The 18,531-nt window shown below is 36.3% G+C and overlaps 1 protein-coding gene across 4 annotated transcripts in view; it reads left to right on the top strand.

Annotated features, from left to right (window-relative positions):
* The window catches only part of ATR (ATR serine/threonine kinase), a 125,054-nt gene that overhangs the window by 43,801 nt on the left and 62,722 nt on the right, over positions 1–18,531 (top strand). For all 4 annotated transcript variants that reach the window (XM_064378772.1, XM_064378773.1, XM_064378774.1 and 1 more), the window contains exons 19-24: positions 1,721–1,864; positions 4,128–4,221; positions 5,133–5,258; positions 11,880–12,086; positions 13,271–13,384; positions 16,590–16,705. In XM_064378772.1, coding sequence (XP_064234842.1) covers positions 1,721–1,864; positions 4,128–4,221; positions 5,133–5,258; positions 11,880–12,086; positions 13,271–13,384; positions 16,590–16,705 — 801 coding nt within the window. The remainder of the gene's footprint in view (positions 1–1,720; positions 1,865–4,127; positions 4,222–5,132; positions 5,259–11,879; positions 12,087–13,270; positions 13,385–16,589; positions 16,706–18,531) is intronic.

The following is an 18,531-nucleotide window of genomic DNA, read 5'->3' as shown; positions in this document are numbered from 1 at the left end:
TAACATACCCCATAGGTGAGGCTTTGTGCTTCTGTTGTGGTACAATATGAGCCACATCATAATATCTGGTTGTCCACTTTTAGTAATGGTAAGATTAGTAGATTTTATCAACCTGAATCCCTTTATTATAAAATTCCTCATTAATCTTCTGATTATTTTAACGTTAATTAATCATCATTGCCTAAGTCTGTTATTTCATTACAGTTGATAAAATAATGATTTTCTAATTTTATTATTCCTTCTGTATTTAGTAGGTGAGATTCTTATTAAAACAAAATTCCTCATAAAATTTGGCTAGCTGGGCATGACTGTTCATGTCTGTAGTCCCAGCTGCTTAGGAAGCTGAGGCGGAAGAATCACTTGAGCCCAGGAATGAGTCTAGCCTGGGCAACATAGCAGGACCTTGTCTTTAAAAACAAAACAACCATAGTTCATATAGGAAGAGCAGTTCATAAATGCTTACTATTTCCTTTTAGTAATCAGAGTACAGGTTTGTGTTATAACAACCTACAGTGAAGTTTTTCTTCTTTTATACTATAATTTTGATTACATAGATTTTTATAAATTTGATGAATTTTTATCCATTAACATCACTACTCTTTTTTATTGCTGCAATTGTCCCATCTTAAGCAAGTAGAAATCCTTTCAAGTTGGCATCTATGACTTTTGATATGACCTCCATTAATCTCTTATAGATTCTCTGCTTTTTGGCATGACAAGATGACCTGGGCTCATCCTGAACATTTCCTGCCCCTGAGTCAGAATCAGCGATTTTCTTCAAGGAGCCCCGGCTGTGGTTCCTTTGAGCCTAGATTAATTCCTAGTATAGGCACTCATTGGGACTACTGTCATTACTTCTAAGTCTTAAGTGAATATAGCTACTAGAAAATTTTTGTAAAGAGAAAAAGATTGTGAGTTTATGTGTATATTGCCAATACAGTAAAGATCACATAGTTTTGACTTAACTCTTTGGTTTTACATTATATTTCTTAACAGTTATTCTTTCTTTGTTCCTAATGACTTAATATTACACATTTACTTAATTTTTCTTTCTGTATACATATATATGTCTTTAAAATGACAATTTCAATATTACTGCCAATAGTAATAATGCTGAGTGCAGTTTAAACTTCTTGGAGGCTCTTTTTGTCAATAAAGACAAAAAGAGATGTATCCTGTTAGAGATGTACAGTCAGAATATGTTTTAAAATCATGTGAAGTAATTGTTTTCTGTGTGTACCTGCTGCCAACTTAATATTTGTTTAGGTTCATTTGTTTCAGTTTGTTTAAAAATTTTAAGAGTTGCTTTTTCCCCTGTATTTTATTTAATTTAAAAAGTATATAAAACATTTGCATAGTCCCAAATTCTAATCTGTGCAATAAATTATACTCAGAAATCTAGATTCCAATTCTGACCTCTACAGATATCTTTTTTTATTACTTTTTGTATATCCCCTCTTTATAAAAGAATAAGCAAATGCACACACCTACATTTTTTTTCTATTCTGCCCCAAACACTGTTTTTCACCTTGCTTTTTTGACTTCATATAATTTGGACATCACTTTATTTGAATATATAGCACTGATCTTATCCATCTTTAAAGCTGCCTTTTAATCTATTGTTTGTATATATCATGTGTCTTCAACTAATAACTAATTGATAGAGCCTTACAAATATTAAAACTAATGGGACTTAATTTCTATTTGTTTTTTCACATAGAGCTTGGGACTGCTTTGTTCGTTGCCTGGATCATGCTTGTCTGGGCTCCCTTCTCAGTCATGTAATAGTAGCTTTGTTACCGCTTATACACATCCAGCCTAAAGAAACTGCAGCTATCTTTCACTACCTCATAATTGAAAACAGGTATTGTAACTGAAATTAACAGTAAAATAACTTTTTAAACTGTGTTTTTATGTCTCAAGGTATTAGAATTACTGATGGTAATGTGAAACTGTCACTTTTTTAAGTTTCCGGGTTCATCAATAAACAAAAGTAGTTGGCATGTAATTACATATTGAAATGATGCTATTGCAGTTGTGGCATTGCTTCTATAATAATTATTTCTAAAACTCACTAATTAATAGGTGAGCAGTAAAAAATCATTTTTCATCAATTCTGTAAATGTGAAACCTAATTTACCTCTTTTCTCACAGTCAAAAGGCAGACAGTTGAATAGCATGAGAAAGGTTTGGAGAGATACCTACTTTCTGCAGCTTACCTTAGTTGAAACCCTTATTACTTCATTGCATTAAGCTTTGAACCAGCCTCTCTCTCTTCCTTTAAGCTTTATCACTTTTATTGATATCGTTACTAGAACTGTGTTTTTAAAATATCTCTTTATCGGTATCATTCTAGCATACAAAGGCATTCTGAGAGTCTCCGTTTCCTAATTGATAAATTCTAAATTGCTTAGCTTGATATTGAAGACTTTCTAAAAATCTGGCCGCCCACTATTTCTTATTTTCTTTCCCAATAATTTTTCAAAACAGACATTAGGTTATAGCCAATGTGGACTGCTATTGGCAGAACATATATTATTCTCTCCCATTTGTATTTTTAATTCAAGCTGCTTTTTAGACTGGGATGTCTTTCTATATATTTTTAATTTTTTTCTATGATTTTACTTACTGTTATATATGATCATTCCTTTGCTTGTGAAAAGTTGGGATTGAAGTACTACCTATTTACCTACTCACCCATATGCTATTGCTGACAAACCCTTTTGTCAGTTGCAGTAAGCATCTAATGAGGGAGAAATCATAAAAGAAGGAAAAGTTAATGTGCTTTTATTTAATTAAAATACTTTTATTTTTGATATTTTTATATTATGTACATGATGAAACAACAAAATCACTAATTTAGATTTTGGGACAATTTTTCAAGTACATTTTAAACTTTTGTAAATAGCCGCATCGTTGCTGTTTGTTACAGAAGTATCATTTCTCCACCTTTTTCATAATCATAAGAAAAATCCCAACCAGGCACGATGGCTCATGCCAACAATACCAACACTATGAGAGGACAAGGCAAGAGGATTGCTTGAGGCCGGGAGCCTGGGCAACATAGTGAGAACCCCATCTCTACAAGAAATACAGAAACATTAAAAAAAATTAAAAAAAGAGCCGGTAATCCCAGCTGCTGCAGGCTGACACAGGAGGCTTGCTTGAGCCCAGGAGTTTGAGGCTGCAGTGAGTTATGATCATGCCACTGCAAGATAGAAGACCTTAAGCTTGCTGAATGAAGGCATTGCTTTGGCTTTGTTTATAGTTGCATCCCCAGTGATTAGCAGACATGCTTAGCATGTAGTAGCACATAGTAGTTATTTAATACATATTTATTGCATGAGTTAACAAACACTAGGATTTAGAAACATTTACATTTGGACCCAGAAAGGTGAGAGTATTTATGATATTGGAAGGAAATTAAGAATTGTAGCCCTGATAAGGATTATTTATATATTTTTTTCGATAATTCTTCATGATAATTTGTGTATTGGGGTAGTCTTTGGCTGTCTATTGCTACATTTCAAATCACTCCAAAACCTAGTATCTTAAAACAATGAGCTTTTTTATTTGCTCATAATTTTGCAATCTGGGCTGTGCTCAGCTGGTCAGTTCTATTGCTCTTACAAGTGGTCACTGGTGTGGCCACATTCACCTGGCAGGTAGACTGGGCTGGGCCTCTCTGTCATTCTGTTTAGTCTCAGAGCCTCTGTCTCTGTACTGTGGTCTATCCATATTGGTGGCCACACTTCTTACATAGTGACTCAGGGCTCTCCAGAGCACACAAATGGAAACTTGCAGGCATTTTTAACACCTAGGTCCCAAACTGGTACAGCATATCTTCTGCCATAATCTATTTGCTAAAGCAAGTCAACACTCAGCCCAGCTTGAAGAGGAAGGGACTGTATATATGGGTTTGTATGCTGAGAAACATGGTTTATTGTAACACTATTATAGAATGGTTTTCATAGCTTTGGTCATTTTCCACTATTAATTTAGCTGAGCATCTTAGACATAGTTAGAAAATACTTTGCAGCTCAGTAATCAACTAGCACTTTTAATTATGAATTAAATTGGTCTTAGTTTTATTCTTGGCAAATAATTCTTTTTATTTCAACTATTAGGGATGCTGTGCAAGATTTTCTTCATGAAATATATTTTTTACCTGATCATCCAGAATTAAAAAAGATAAAAGCAGTTCTCCAGGAATACAGAAAGGTATTTGATTTTTAATTTGTGGTTTAGGAGATCATTAATACAGAATTATTCCAAAGTTCCAATGCATTGAATAAAGATCCTTTAGGGTCATATCTAGGGATAATATAATCCTATTACGATGGCTAATTCCTGGTGAGTACATAATGCTACCATGAATCCATGACTTTTGGAGGGAAGTTTTAGCATTTAGATTAAAGATGTAATAGCATTAGATAGAACAGAGAATTAAAAATACCGTTTTTATGCCTTTCCTACCCAGACTGAAGTGTCCTTACTTATTGTCCCAAAAAGAAGAGCTACCCATAGCTGCATGCCCTAAGAGAAGAAAAGAAAGCTGTGGGAAGATTCTAGTTCTGTTGTGCTACAAACCATGATACAGAAATTTCAGATCTGAATGATTCCTGAGATTTGGAAGGGGAATAATCTATAATTCCAACATCTGAAGTCTAGTGAGCTCCCTAAAATTATAAAGATGTTAATGGTGATTTCATAGCACTTCTGGGTAGAAAGTGGAATACCTGACCTTGGGTGTCACCGTGGGTAGTGAAAGGAAGTGAATTACCTATATAATCCCATGGACCTGGTTCAAAGCTGTTATGTAGCCCTGTGTAAATTAAGGGAGACTAGGCTTACACTTTCTGTCAAGAAGCATTTATTTTAGATAAGTAAATTCTTATTTATTTGAGATAAAATTTTTCTCCAGGTATAAAAATTTTACCGTGAAATCCCTTTCCCTCAGAATTACTAAAAATGACACATGCTATACAAAGGAAGGAATGGATATTTTAATTACTTTTAAAAGTTGATTTGGGGTGTAATTTAATGGTAACTATATAGGGAATTCAGGCCTTTGGAAATGGTTGTTAAAATAGACAATTAATAAGGTATGTCTCTCTGTGCTTTGTGTTTAGGAGACCTCTGAGAGCACTGATCTTCAAACAACCCTTCAGCTCTCTATGAAGGCCATTCAACATGAAAATGTCGATGTTCGTATTCATGCTCTTACAAGCTTGAAAGAAACCTTGTATAAAAATCAGGTAGGCTAAGATGCTATAATTAAAAATGTATAGTGAAGAAAGGTTGAAGGTTTAAAGAAAATATGACAAAATGACATTTTTGTTTGAGATTTAGTGAAAGAAGAAATTTTTGTTTTACCTGAATTATCAGATCTGACTGGGAATTAGGAATCCATATGATGCCCTTTGAGCTTGAATCCCAGGGATTTGTAGTTTTTTGTTGTATTTTAAGGATCGTGATTTGATGGTTATATTTTAGGTTACTGTATCTTCCTAAGTAAAAATGTATATATTTGTGTAGCAGCAGTTTATGTAAGTCTTCTCACGTATTTCCTATGGATATATGTTATATGAAATGTCAGCAATTTTACCATTGTACATTTTGACTGAATTAACTGTTAGTTTTAATGACGCTAAATCTTTAAGTTTACTTTTTCAAGGGGCTAGTGAACTTTATTCTTTTCTTTGGCAGCATAATGTAGATTATCCCTAAATTTGATGATAGTGAGAACTGGTATTTAAAATACCAGATCACCGTATATGAAAAATTGGAAAAAATTTAACCGAATGACTCATTTTTGCATATCTAGAACCTATCTGGTAAGATGTGAGAGCCTAAGACCCTCATGAATTTTGGGATTACCATTCTATAATGGAAGGGTTATATTTCCTTCCATTGATAGAAGCAAACACTTACTTAGGACAAAAGATATACATGATGGTAAGGAGCACATGTTTCTGGGGCAGCAAGTTTGTATAACCAGTGTGGCTAGCAGCCAGTGTGGAGATGATCCGAACAGAGAGGAGGAGCCTTAAATCTCCTCTAGGTTAAGTGTTATGCCTTCCTGACTATAGATGTGCATTATTAATGTTACAGTCTCTATTCCTGCTCTAAACTACAATGAAACTACCCAGTGCTTGCCCCTAGCCCCATACCTCACTCAAAACCACACAATTACATGGAAACTGAACAACCTGCTCCTGAATGACTACTGGATAAATAATGACATGAAGGCAGAAATAAAGATGTTCTCTGAAAGCAATGAGAATGAAGACACAACATTCCAGAATCTCTGGGACACATTTAAAGCAGTGTCTAGAGGGAAATTTATAGCACTAAATGCCCACAAGAGAAACGAGTTCTAATTTGTTTGCATTGTGGTCTGAAAGACTGTTATGATTCCCATTCTCTTGCATTTGCTGAGGAGCGTTTTACTTCTAATTATGTGGTCAATTTTAGAATAAGTGTGATGTGGTGCTGAGAAGAATCTATATTCTGTGGATTTGGCGTGGAGGGTTCTGTAGATGTCTATTAGGTCCACTTGGTCCAGATCTGAGTTCAAATCCTGGATATTCTTGTTAATTTTCTGTCTCATTCATCTAATATTGACAGTGGAGTGTTAAAGTCTCCCACTATTATTGTGTGGGAGACTAAGTCTCTTTGTAGGTCTTCAACAACTTGCTTTATAGACCAGGCATGGTGGCTCACGCCTGTAATTCCAGCACTTTGGGAGGCCAAGGAAAGTGGATCATGAAGTCAAGAGATTGAGACCATCCTGGCCAACATGGTGAAACCTCATCTCTACTAAAAAAATACAAAAATTAGCTGGGCGTGGTGGCACACATCTGTAGTCCCAGCTACTCAGGAGGCTGAGGCAGGAGAATTCCTTGAACCTGGGAGGCAGAGGTTGCAATGAGCCGAGATTGCGTCACTGCACTCCAGCCTGGTGACAAAGCAAGACTCTGTCTCAAAAAAAAAAGGAAGAACTTGCTTTATGTATCTGGGTGCTCCTGTCTTGGGTGCATACATATTTAGCATAGTTAGCTCTTCTTGTTGTGTTGATCCCTTTACCATTATGTAATGCCCTTTGTCTCTTGATCTTTGTTGGTTTAAAGTCTGTTTTATCAGAGACTACGATTGCGAACACTGCTTTATTTTGCTCCATTTGCTTGGTAAATCTTCCATCCCTTTATTTTGAGCCTATGTGTGTCTTTGCACGTGAGTTGGGTCTCCTGAATACAGCACACGATGGGTCTTGACTCTTTATCCAGTTTGCCAGTCTGTGTCTTTTAATTGGGGCATTTAGCCCATTTACATTTAAGGTTAATGTATTATGTGTGAATTTGATCCTGCCATTTTGATGCTAACTGGTTGTTTAGCGCATTAGTTGATGCAGTTTCTTCAAAGTGTCGATGGTCTTTACAATTTGGTATGTTTTTGCAGTGTCTGGTACTAGTTGTTCCTTTCCATGTTTAGTGCTTTCTTCAGGAGCTCTTGTAAGGCAGGCCTGGTGGTGACAAAGTCTCTTAGCAGTTGCTTATCTGTAAAGGATTTTATTTCTTCTTTGCTTCTGAAGCTTAGTTTGGCTGGATATGAAATTCTGAGCTGAAAATTCTTTTCTTTAAAGATGTTGAATATTGGCCCCTACTCTCTTCTGGCTTGTAGGGTTTCTGCCGAGAGATCCACTGTGAGTCTGATGGGTTTCCCTTTGTGGGTAGCCTGACCTTTCTCTCTGGCTGCCCTTAGCATGTTTTCCTTCATTTCAACCCTGGTGAATCTGACAATTATGTGTCTTGAGGTTGCTCTTCTAGAGGAATATCTTTGTGGTGTTCTCTGTATTTCCTGAATTTGAATGTCAGCTTGCCTTGCTAGGTTGGGGAAGTTCTCCTGGATAATATCTTGAAGTGTTTTCCAACTTGGTTTCATTCTCTCTGTCACTTTCAGGTATACTGATCAAATGTAGATTTGGTCTTTTCACATAATCCCATATTTCTTGGAGGCTTTGTTCATTCCTTTTCACTCTTTTTTTCTCTAATCTTGCCTTCTCACTTTATTTCACTGAGTTGATCTTCAATCTCCGATATCCTTTCTTCTGCTTGATCAATTCGGCTATTGAAACTTGTATATGCTTCATGAAGTTCTCGTGCTGTATTTTTCAGCTTCATCAGGTCGTTTATGTTCTTCTCTATGCTGGTTATTTCAGTTAGCATTTCATGCTACTTTTTTCCAAGGTTCTTAGCTTCCTTGTATTGTGTTAGAACACGTTCCTTTAGCTCGGAGAAGTTTGTTATCACCTACCTTCTGAAGCTTGTCAAACTCATTCTCTGTCCAGTTTTGTTCCTTTCCTGGTGAGGAGTTTTAATACCCTGGAGGAGAAAAGGCATTCTGGTTTTCGGAATTTTCGTCCCTTTTGTGCTGGTTTCTTCCCATCTTCATGGATTTGTCTACCTTTGGTCTTTGAAGTTGGTGACCTTTGGATGGGGTCTCTGAGTGGACATCCTTTCTGTTGATGTTGAAACTATTTCTTTCTGTTTGTTAGTTTTCCTTCTAATTGTCAGGCCTCTCAGCTGTAGGTTGGCTGGAGTTTGCTGGAGGTCCACTCCAGACCCTGTTGCCTGGGAATCACCTGCAGAACAGCAAAGATTGCTGCCTTTCCTTCATGTGGTAGCTTTATCCCAGAAGGGTACCCACTAGATGCCAGCCAAAGCTCTCCTGTACAAGGTATCTGTCAGCCTATGCTGGGAGGATACACAGGATACAGGGGGATACATGGGGGTCAGGGAGCCATTTGAGGAGGCAGTCTGTCACTTATCAGAGCTCGAACGTTGTGCTGGGAGATCTGCTGCTCTCTTCAAGGCTGTCAAGCAGGGATGGTTAAGTCTGCTGAAGCTGTACCCACAACTGTCTTTTTTCCCAGGGCTCTGTCCCAGGAAGGTGGGGGCTTTACTTATAAGTCCCTGACTGGCTGCTGCCTTTTTTCAGAGATGCCCTGCCCAGCAAGGAGGGAGTCTAGTGATATATTATGCCTGCAGAGGCCTTGCTGAGCTGCAGTGTGCTCTGCCTAGTCGCTGTGTAAACTTCCTGGTGACTTTGTTTACTCAGGTGAGGTTAAAACTGCCTACCAGAGCCTCAGCAATGGCAGACGCCCCACCCACCACTGAGCTAGAATGTCCCAAGTCAAGCTCAGACTGCTGTGTCTGGGAAGTTTGAGGCTGCAGTGAGCCAAGATTATGCCACTGCATTCCAGCCAGGGCAACAGAGCGAGACTGTGTCTCAAAAAAAACAAGCAAAAACAAAAAACCCACATTACCCCATGACCAGCTGTATTTTATTCCAGTACTGCAAAGATAGTTAATACTTAGCAATTCATGAACATAATTCACTATATTAATAGATCTAAAGAGAAAATCATGCTATTTCTATAGATGCCAAATAGACTTTGACAAATTTTATCCCCTACTTCAAATGAAAACACTCAAGAAAACAGAAATTGATGAATATTAACTTAATATATAATAAATGTGTCCATATATATGCATTTTTATCTATGTGTATACATACATACATAATGGGAAGCATATACACATATACATATACACATACTTAATGGGAAACAAGAAGCATTCCCACTGGAAGCAAGGTTTCCTACTATCTCCACTATTTAACATTCAGTTGGTGATATTGGCTAAGGAATTTAGGCAAAAGAAAGCAATCAGAGACATAAGAATTGGAAAAGATGTAAATATTTACAGATGATATGCTAATCAGAGACTTAAGAATTGGAAAATATGTAAAACTATCTTTGTTTTTTATGCTAATATACTTTGAAAATTATAGAGAATCACTGATAAAACATGAATTCAGTAAAGTAGGGGATATGAAATTAACATAAAAATTAATAATTTTCATATAAGAAGCAGTAACCAGGTAGAAAAATTTTTGGAACACCCCATATACGATAGCAACAGGAAAACAAATCAAGAAATGCATAAACCAACAAGAGAAAGATTTTAAAACACTTCTGAAAGACACAAAAGGGTAATAGGTAATAGATTTAACTAAATGGAAACCATCACTGTTTTAGTCTGTTTGCTTTGCTATAAAGGAACTATAATAACTTACCCTGAGGCTGGGTAATTTACTAAAAAGAAGAGGTTTATTTGGCTTATGGTTCTGCCACCTATACAGGATGCATGGTGCCAGCTTCTGCTTCTGGTGAGGGTTTCAGCAAGCGTGAACTTTTACTCATAGCAGAAGGGTAAGGGGAGTCGGCATATCTCATGATGAGAGAGGGAGCACAAAGTGATGGTAGGAGTGCCACACTCTTAAATAACCATTTCTCACCTGAACTAATGGAGCCTAGCTTACACCTGAACTAATAAACTCATTTATTACCACAGGGATGGCACCAAGCCATTCATGAGGGATCCACCCATGTGACCCAAACACCTGCCACCAGGTCTCACCTCCAACACTGGGGATCACATTTCAATAAGAGATTTGGAGGGGACAGATATCTAAACTATATCAATCCTTTATTATTGGGTAGGTCGATTCAACTTTATGATGATTTCAATTCTCCTTAGGTTAATTAATGTAATGCAACCCCAATGAAAGTGCCATCAAAGTTTTTTTTTTTTAACTGTAGGAGGTTTATAATAATGTTTATATGGAAAAATAAACATGTAAAAATAGTAAACTCCCCCTCTGAAAAAAAAGATTATGAGAATATAGTAGCCCAACCAAACATTAATATACTTTGTAGCCACTATAATGATAACAAAGAGATAACTGGTGTATGAATAACTGGACTAGTGGGACAGAATAGAAGGTCTAGAAATAGACCCAAGTATATATGAACATTTAGTATATGGTAATAAGTGACACTTCTTATCTGAGTTTTACTTTTAACTGATTACCAGGGGGGGTGTGTGTGTGTGTTTGTGTCTGTGTGTCTTTACAGCTGAATTAACCTGTAATGTTACTTAAGAAATCAGCTATTGAAGATTCTGGATAAGAATAAATATCTTTTCATTTTTCTTTTGAAATGTATTACTCTAATTTGTATTACTCATTACATTTCTCACATGGAGTTTGAGATGCTTCTATGTGCTTTACTTTTACTAGAAAGAAAATAATATAAATGAAGTAGTTCTAAAGTGATCACACAAGTAGGATATCTAAATCTTCACTGGCTTGAGAATAGTTTCTTCTTACTTAACATTTTATTTATTACAGCATCCTGAAGAGATAGCTGAAAAAAGACTATTAGAATTAACATATTTATCATTAGGCTGCCTTTCTTCCTATCTCTTTTTTTCCATCCTCACAGAACCCTTTTCTATATCTTTTTTCCCTTTACTAGTTTTTATACAGTTTTCAAACTTCTTGTTTTAACTAATAGTTCTTCCTACTTCACTATCTACTGAAATATTTGTCCACTGTCCTTTAAAACTTACTTGTTTTTTTATCTCCTTCATTGCTTCTTTGCTATATAAATGTTTGTTATTGTACATATCATGTGATATTTTAGTTATTTGTTTTCTTTTTAGACTGTGAACTTGTTAAGACTTGTTTTACTGATTTTTTTTTTGTATACTGATATAATGCACAGTAATGCTTGTTTAATGGATTAATGATTAAAGACTTTCAAACATTTAATGATTCTAATTTTACAGGACATATTGTGAACTATATTATGTGAACTCATCAAAAACTAGCTGAAAAGATTGCAGATACAAAAATTTAATTCTGTCAATATTTATGTTAGATATTCCTTAATATTTTTAAGCTTCCTAGTAAAGGAAAACATACTAGTTTGTAGAAACTGTATTTAAATTTTCTTTCTACTTTTATTTTAGGAAAAACTGATAAAGTATGCAACAGACAGTGAAACGGTAGAACCTGTTATCTCACAGTTGGTGACAGTGCTTTTGAAAGGTTGCCAAGATGCAAACTCTCAAGCTCGGTTGCTCTGTGGGGAATGTTTAGGGGAATTGGGGGCGATAGATCCAGGTCGATTAGATTTTTCAACAACTGAAACTCAAGGAAAAGATTTTACATTTGTGGTAAGTAGTGGAAATTTGGAATGACCAAAGAGTTCTCTGTCCTATTGAGGTTTATATACTCCATTTACAAAGACCTATTCAGATTTTCCTTAGTGACAGCTTGACCTAGAACCAGACAATTAGTTAAAGTTGGAGTTTATTTCTTAATACTATTGCAGAAACCTTTAGCCAAAAGCAATAAAGTTTGAGCCCCACCTAGGGTGTTGTATTCTTGTAAATAAAGCTTCCTAACATAATAATGACAATACTTAAAGCCTAATCAATTCTTTAAATATTACTTTTTAAACATGATTGCTAGTGTTTCCATGGAAAACTAGTATCCAGGATATTACAAAAGTGTGTGTATAGAAATGTTTTGTAGTCAAATGAATTTGGGAAATCCATATAGAACAAAATTAAAGGTGACTTTTTTTTTTAAGTGACTTTTAATGTATCTGTGTGCATTGTGAATCTCTAAGAATTAAATTCCAATAGCATACAATATATGGGTATATTGAAATTATTTCTTAGAGTTTCTCAAGTGACTCGGGCTCTACAGAATGCAATTTAGTGGATGCTATGTATACATTTTGCTTTTGTGTATGTGTGTATGTGTGTATGTGTGAGACAGAGTCTCGCTCTGTCACCCAGGCTGGAGTGCACTGGTGTGATCTCAGCTCACTGCAACCTCTGCCTCCTGGATTCAAGTGATTCTCCTGCCTTAGCCTCCTGATTAGCTGGGATTACAGGCACGTGCCACCGTGTCTGGATAATTTTTGTATTTTTGGTTGAGACGGGGTTTCGCCATATTGGCCAGTCTGGTCTCGAATTCCTGACCTCATGATCTGCCTGCCTTGGCCTCCCAAAGTGCTGGGCTTATAAGCATGAGCCACCATGCCTGGCCTACGTTTTGCTTTTTTAATGGTTAAAAAACAAATAATGCAAATTGTTGGAGCTATGGAAAAGTTGAATAATTTTTTGTACACTTTAGAAATAGCTTAAAAAGCTTTACCTTTTGGCTTCTTAGCTGCAGATTATGTTTTAGTCTTGATACCAAACTTAGTTTGATCTCACTGTCTTTTCCTTTGCCTAAGTTAAATTCACTTAGGCAGTTAAGTTAAATTCACCATGAAAGAAGCAGTACACCTTAAGAAAATTTAAACCAGTTATCCTGGAATTTTCTTTTTTTAATTTTTCTAATTGAGACTGGAGTAGAAGATTTAAGCTTTGCCTATGGATTATTCATGGAGCTAACAAGAGCTTACCTTGCATATGCTGATAATAGCCGAGCTCAAGATTCAGCTGCTTATGCCATTCAGGTAAGAATGGATATAGTCATTTCTGACTTTAAATTGTTTAATTCAAACAAGAAAGTTGTAAATTCTATACTTGTGAAACTTCTCCTATTTGTTTGAATTCTCACTTTTATCAAAGTTATACCAGTTCATCATAAACATTTTAGCATACAGAAGCATACCTCTTAACAGATTATTATAGGTATAGATGCTTTAAAATTTTTGTATGTATATACAAATATATACTACTGCCTCAACTTTGTGACCTAAGTGAGTTACTTAAATCGTAGGCATTGAAATAAATGTCCTAAGGAAGTTCACAACTCTAAAACTATAAAATTCTGTTTCTTTTTTCTATGTACAAGCATAACTCAGAGATAGTATGGGTTCAGTTCTAGACTACCACAATAAAGCAAGTATCTCTATAAAGCTAGTTACATGAATTATTCAGTTTCCCAGTGCATGTTAACATTATGTTTATGCTATACTATGTAGTCTGTTGGGTGTGCAATAGCATATCTAAAAACCAATGGATATGCTTTTATTTAAAAATCTTTTGTTTCTAAAAAATGCTAACCCTCCTCTGAGCTTTCAGCAGTCATAATGGTTTTGCTGGTGGAGGATTCTGCTTTCAATGTGCATGGCTGCTGATTAATTACGGGGTGGTTGCTGAAGGTTGGGATGGCTGTGGCAGTTTCTTTAAAAAATCAGGCAACATCGAAGTTTGCCACATAAGTTGCCTTTCATGAAAGGTTTCTCTGTAGCATGTGATGCTGTTTGATACCATTTTCCCCACAGTAGAACTTCTTTCAGAATTTGAATGAGTCCTCTCAAACCTTGGCACTGCTTAATCAATTACGTTTATGTAATGTTCTAAATCCGTTGTTGTCACTTGAACAGTGTTCACAGCATCTTAAGTGGAACCACAGTAGATTCCATCTCCAGAAACCACTTTCTTTGCTTAAAGTGACTCCTCATCCATTCAGGTTTTATCATGAGAAGGCTGTAATTCAGTCCTATCTTCAGGCTCCCCTTCTGACACTAGTTTTCTTGCTGTTTTCATCACATCTGTAGTTACTTCCTCCACTGAAGGTTTGAACCTCTCAAAGTTATCCAGGAGGGGTTAGAATCAACTTCTGTCAAACTCCTGTTAATGTTGATAGATATTTTGACTTCCCATGAATCATGAATGTTCTTAATGACATCTAGAATAGTGAATCCTTTTCAGAAGGTTTTCAGTTTACCGTGCCCAGATCTATCAGAGGAATTATTATCTGTGGTCGCTATAACCTTATAAAATGTATTTCTTAAGTAATAAAACTTGAAAGTCAAAATTACTCCTTGAGGCTGGGTGCGGTGGCTCATGCCTGTAATCCTAGCACTTTGGGAGGCCAAGGCAAGTGGATCACGAGGTCAGGAGTTCAAGACCAGCCTGGCCAACACAGCAAAACCCCATCTCTACTAAAAATACAAAAATTAGCCAGATGTAGCGGCGCGCGCCTGTAATCCCAGCTACTTGGGAGACTTAGGTAGGAGAATTGCTTGAACCTGAGAGGCAGAGGTTGCAGTGAGCCAAGATTGCGCCACTGCACTCTCTAGTCTGGGCGACAGAGCTAGACTCTGTATCAAAAAAAAAAAAATTATTCCTCTATCCATGGGCTGCAAAATGGATGTTGTGTTAGCAGGCACGAAAACAACATTAATATCCTTGTACAGCTCCATCAGCGCTCCCAGGTGACAGGTACATTGTCAATGAGCAGTAATATTTGGAAAGGAATCTTTTATTATGACCGATAGGTCTCAACAATGAGCTTAAAATATTCAGTAAACCATGCTGTAAACAGATGTGTTGTCATTCAGGCTTTGTCATTGCATTTATACAACACGGGCAGAGTAGATTTCATATAATTTTTTGTTTCTTATTTTTTTTCTTTTATTGTTCTAATTTTCAATTTTTATGGGTATGTAGTAGATGTGTATATTTAGATTTAGCCTTATTCCTAATAGCCCTAGCATGTATGGAATTGTCAATGAGCATTGGCTTCAATTTAAAGTCACCAGTTGTGTTAGCCCCTAACGAGAGTTATTTACCTGTCCTTTGAAGCTTTGAAGCCAGGCATTGACCTCTCCTCTGTAGCTGTGAAAGTCCTGGATAGTATTTTCTTCTAACAGAATAGAACAATTTTAGCTGGATCTTCTGGATAACTCACTGTAGCTTCTCTATCAATAGTTGCTTCTTCACCTTGCACTTTCATGTTATAGAGAGAGTTTCTTTTCCTTAAATCTCATGAACCAACCTCTGTTTGCTTCAGACTTTTTGTTTTTTGTTTTTTAAGAAGTACCTCTTGAGTCGTATCATTTAAGACTTTTTTTCTGCAACTTCTCCTCTCTCAGATTTCGTAGAATTGAAGAGAATGAGGGCTTTTCTTTGGATTAGGCTTTGGCATAAGGGAATGTTGTGGCTAGTTTCATCTTCTATCCAGACCACTAAAACCTTCTCTATATTAACAGTAAGACTATTAAAATATTCATTGGTGTAGCACTTTTAATTTCCTTCAAGAACTTTTTCTTTGCATTTGTACTTGGCTGTTTGGTGCAAGACACCTAGCTTTTGGTCTGTCTAGGTTTTTGACATACCTTCTTGACTAAGCTTAGTCATTTCTAGCTTTTGATTTAAAGTGAGAGACGTGCGAGTCTTCCTTTCATATGAGTACTTAGAGGCCACTATAGGGTTATTAACTGGCTTAATTTCAATATTGTTGTGTCTTTGGGGATATGAAGTCCTAAGGAGAGGTAGAGCAACAGAATAGCTGGTCAGTGGACTGGTCAGAACACACACCACATTTATTGATTAGGTTCACTGACTTATATGGGCACAGGTTGTGGAGCCCCAAAGGAATTACTGTAGTAACATCAAAGATCACTGATCATATATCACTATAACAGATATAGTAATAGTGAAAAAGTTCGAAATATTTTGAGAATTAACAAAATGTGACACAGAGACATGAAGTGAGTATATGTTGTTGGAAGAATGGCACTGATAGATTTACTCCATGCATAGTGGCCACAAACCTTCTATTTCTAAAAGAACAAACAGACAAAAAAACAAAACAGAACAAAACAAAAAAAACAGTATATAACTAAAATATGTACAACATTGACAAATATAAAGGGTTATCTGCTTTACTTTACATCTGACTCACAAATATAAAATATATATTTGTAGGAGTTGCTTTCTATTTATGACTGTAGAGAGATAGAGACGAATGGCCCAGGTCACCAATTGTGGAGGAGATTTCCTGAGCATGTTCGGGAAATACTAGAACCTCATCTAAATACCAGGTATGTAGGCTTATTTAATGTGTTTTCTTTCTTTCTTTCTTTTTTTGAGATGGAGTTTTGCTCTTGTTGCCCAGGCTAGAGTGCAATGGCGCGATCTCGACTTACCACAACCTCCACCTCCCAGGTCCAAGTGATTGTCTTGTCTCAGCTTCCTGAGTAGCTGGGAGTATAGGCATGTGCCACCATGCCCAGCTAATTTTGTATTTTTAGTAGAAACAGGTTTTCTCCATGTTGGTCAGGCTGGTCTCAAACTCCCAACCTCAGGTGATCCACCTGCCTTGGCCTCCCAAAGTGCTGGGATTATAGGTGTAAGCCACTGTACCCAGTGGCTTATTTAATGTATTTTCATAAAATTGTTTTTAATGATATAAAAATTCATGCTATTTTTTTACATAGATTTTAACATTAAAAGTGTTTTAGTATCTCCTTATCTGTATCTTTCACTGTGATTGATGCTTATAATCTTGTCTAGATGAGAAGTGTAGTCTGCTCATTGGGTTAAATTACTACAACTTTAAATATTCAGATAAGTTTACTGAAGTTAAAAGGATTGATTTTTAAAAAGTTCAATGGTTGGGAGTACATTGAAAGAATGTACTTTAAGCCGAATGTGAGTCGAATTCTTTGATAGGTATAATTAATACATTAATTTAAGAGTTTAAAGCTAGTCAGAAAGCCTTTAGTAAGCCTAATTCAAAATTTTCATTACTCCCAATTTCTCCTCATGAATATATTTTCACCCTCTACTTTTAAAAAAGTGTACTTAATCTTTTAAAAAATTTAAATGACTTTGTTAGGACTGATGAAATGTGCAAGATGACATGCAAATTCATGAAGTATTCCATATTTTTTAAAATACATACAATTAGGCCAGGCGCGGTGGCTCATACCTATAATCCCAGCACTTTAGGAGGCTGAGGTGGGTGAATCACGAGGTCAGGAGTTCGAGACCAGCCTGGCCAACATGGTGAAACCCCATCTCTACTAAAAATACAAAAAATTAGCTGGGCATGGTTGTGAGTGCCTGTAATCCCAGCTACTCGGGAGGCTGAGACAGGAGAATCGCTTGAACCTGAAAGGCAGAGGTTGCAGTGAGCCAAGATCACGCCACTGCATTCCAGTCCAGGTGACAGTGTGAGACTCCATCTCAAAAAAATAAATAAATAAAATAAAAATACATTCAAGTATAAATTATTTCTATTTAGAAACTACTTTTTGGTACCCTAGGTACCATGCATATTAGATACGTGGCTTTGGACAAATAATTTCTTTGAGCCTTAGAAAGTGCCTAGACTTATACTAAAATTCTTTATAAAAGCCCTGAGGTATGGATATTTACTTCCTAGATAAGTTTTTATGCTTACAAATCTTTTAAATGTCATTTTATGTCTTACGACTATCATTATTAAAGAAGTGATTATTTAGCATTATTATTCACCTTATTAAAGAATTATTATTATGTTTGAGACAGAGTGTTGCTCTGTCATCCAGGCTGGAGTGCAGCGATGCAGTATCAACTCACTGTGGCCTCTGCCTCCTGGGTTCAAGTGATTTTCCTGCCTCAGCCTCCTGGATAGCTGGAATTACAGTCTTGCACTACCATGCCTGACTGCTTTTTGTATATTTAGTAGAGATAGAGTTTCATCATGTTGGCCAGGCTGGTCTCGTCTCCTGGTCTCAAGTGATCCACCTGACTGGGCCTCCCAAAGTGCTGGGATTACAGCCATGAGCCACCACACCCAGCCACTATTAGCATTATTAAATAAGTAAAAGACTAAAGTTAAAATTTGGATTTTTCATTTTTGAGAACTCCATACTTTCCCCAT

This window comes from Aotus nancymaae, unplaced genomic scaffold (genome assembly GCF_030222135.1).
Source record: "Aotus nancymaae isolate 86718 unplaced genomic scaffold, 86718_ANA_hifiasm-v0.15.2.pri h1tg000019l, whole genome shotgun sequence".
In the NCBI taxonomy this organism is placed as follows: domain Eukaryota; kingdom Metazoa; phylum Chordata; class Mammalia; order Primates; family Aotidae; genus Aotus; species Aotus nancymaae.
The sequence above is the reverse complement of the archived record's forward strand: the minus strand, read 5'-3'. Positions and strand labels throughout refer to the sequence as shown.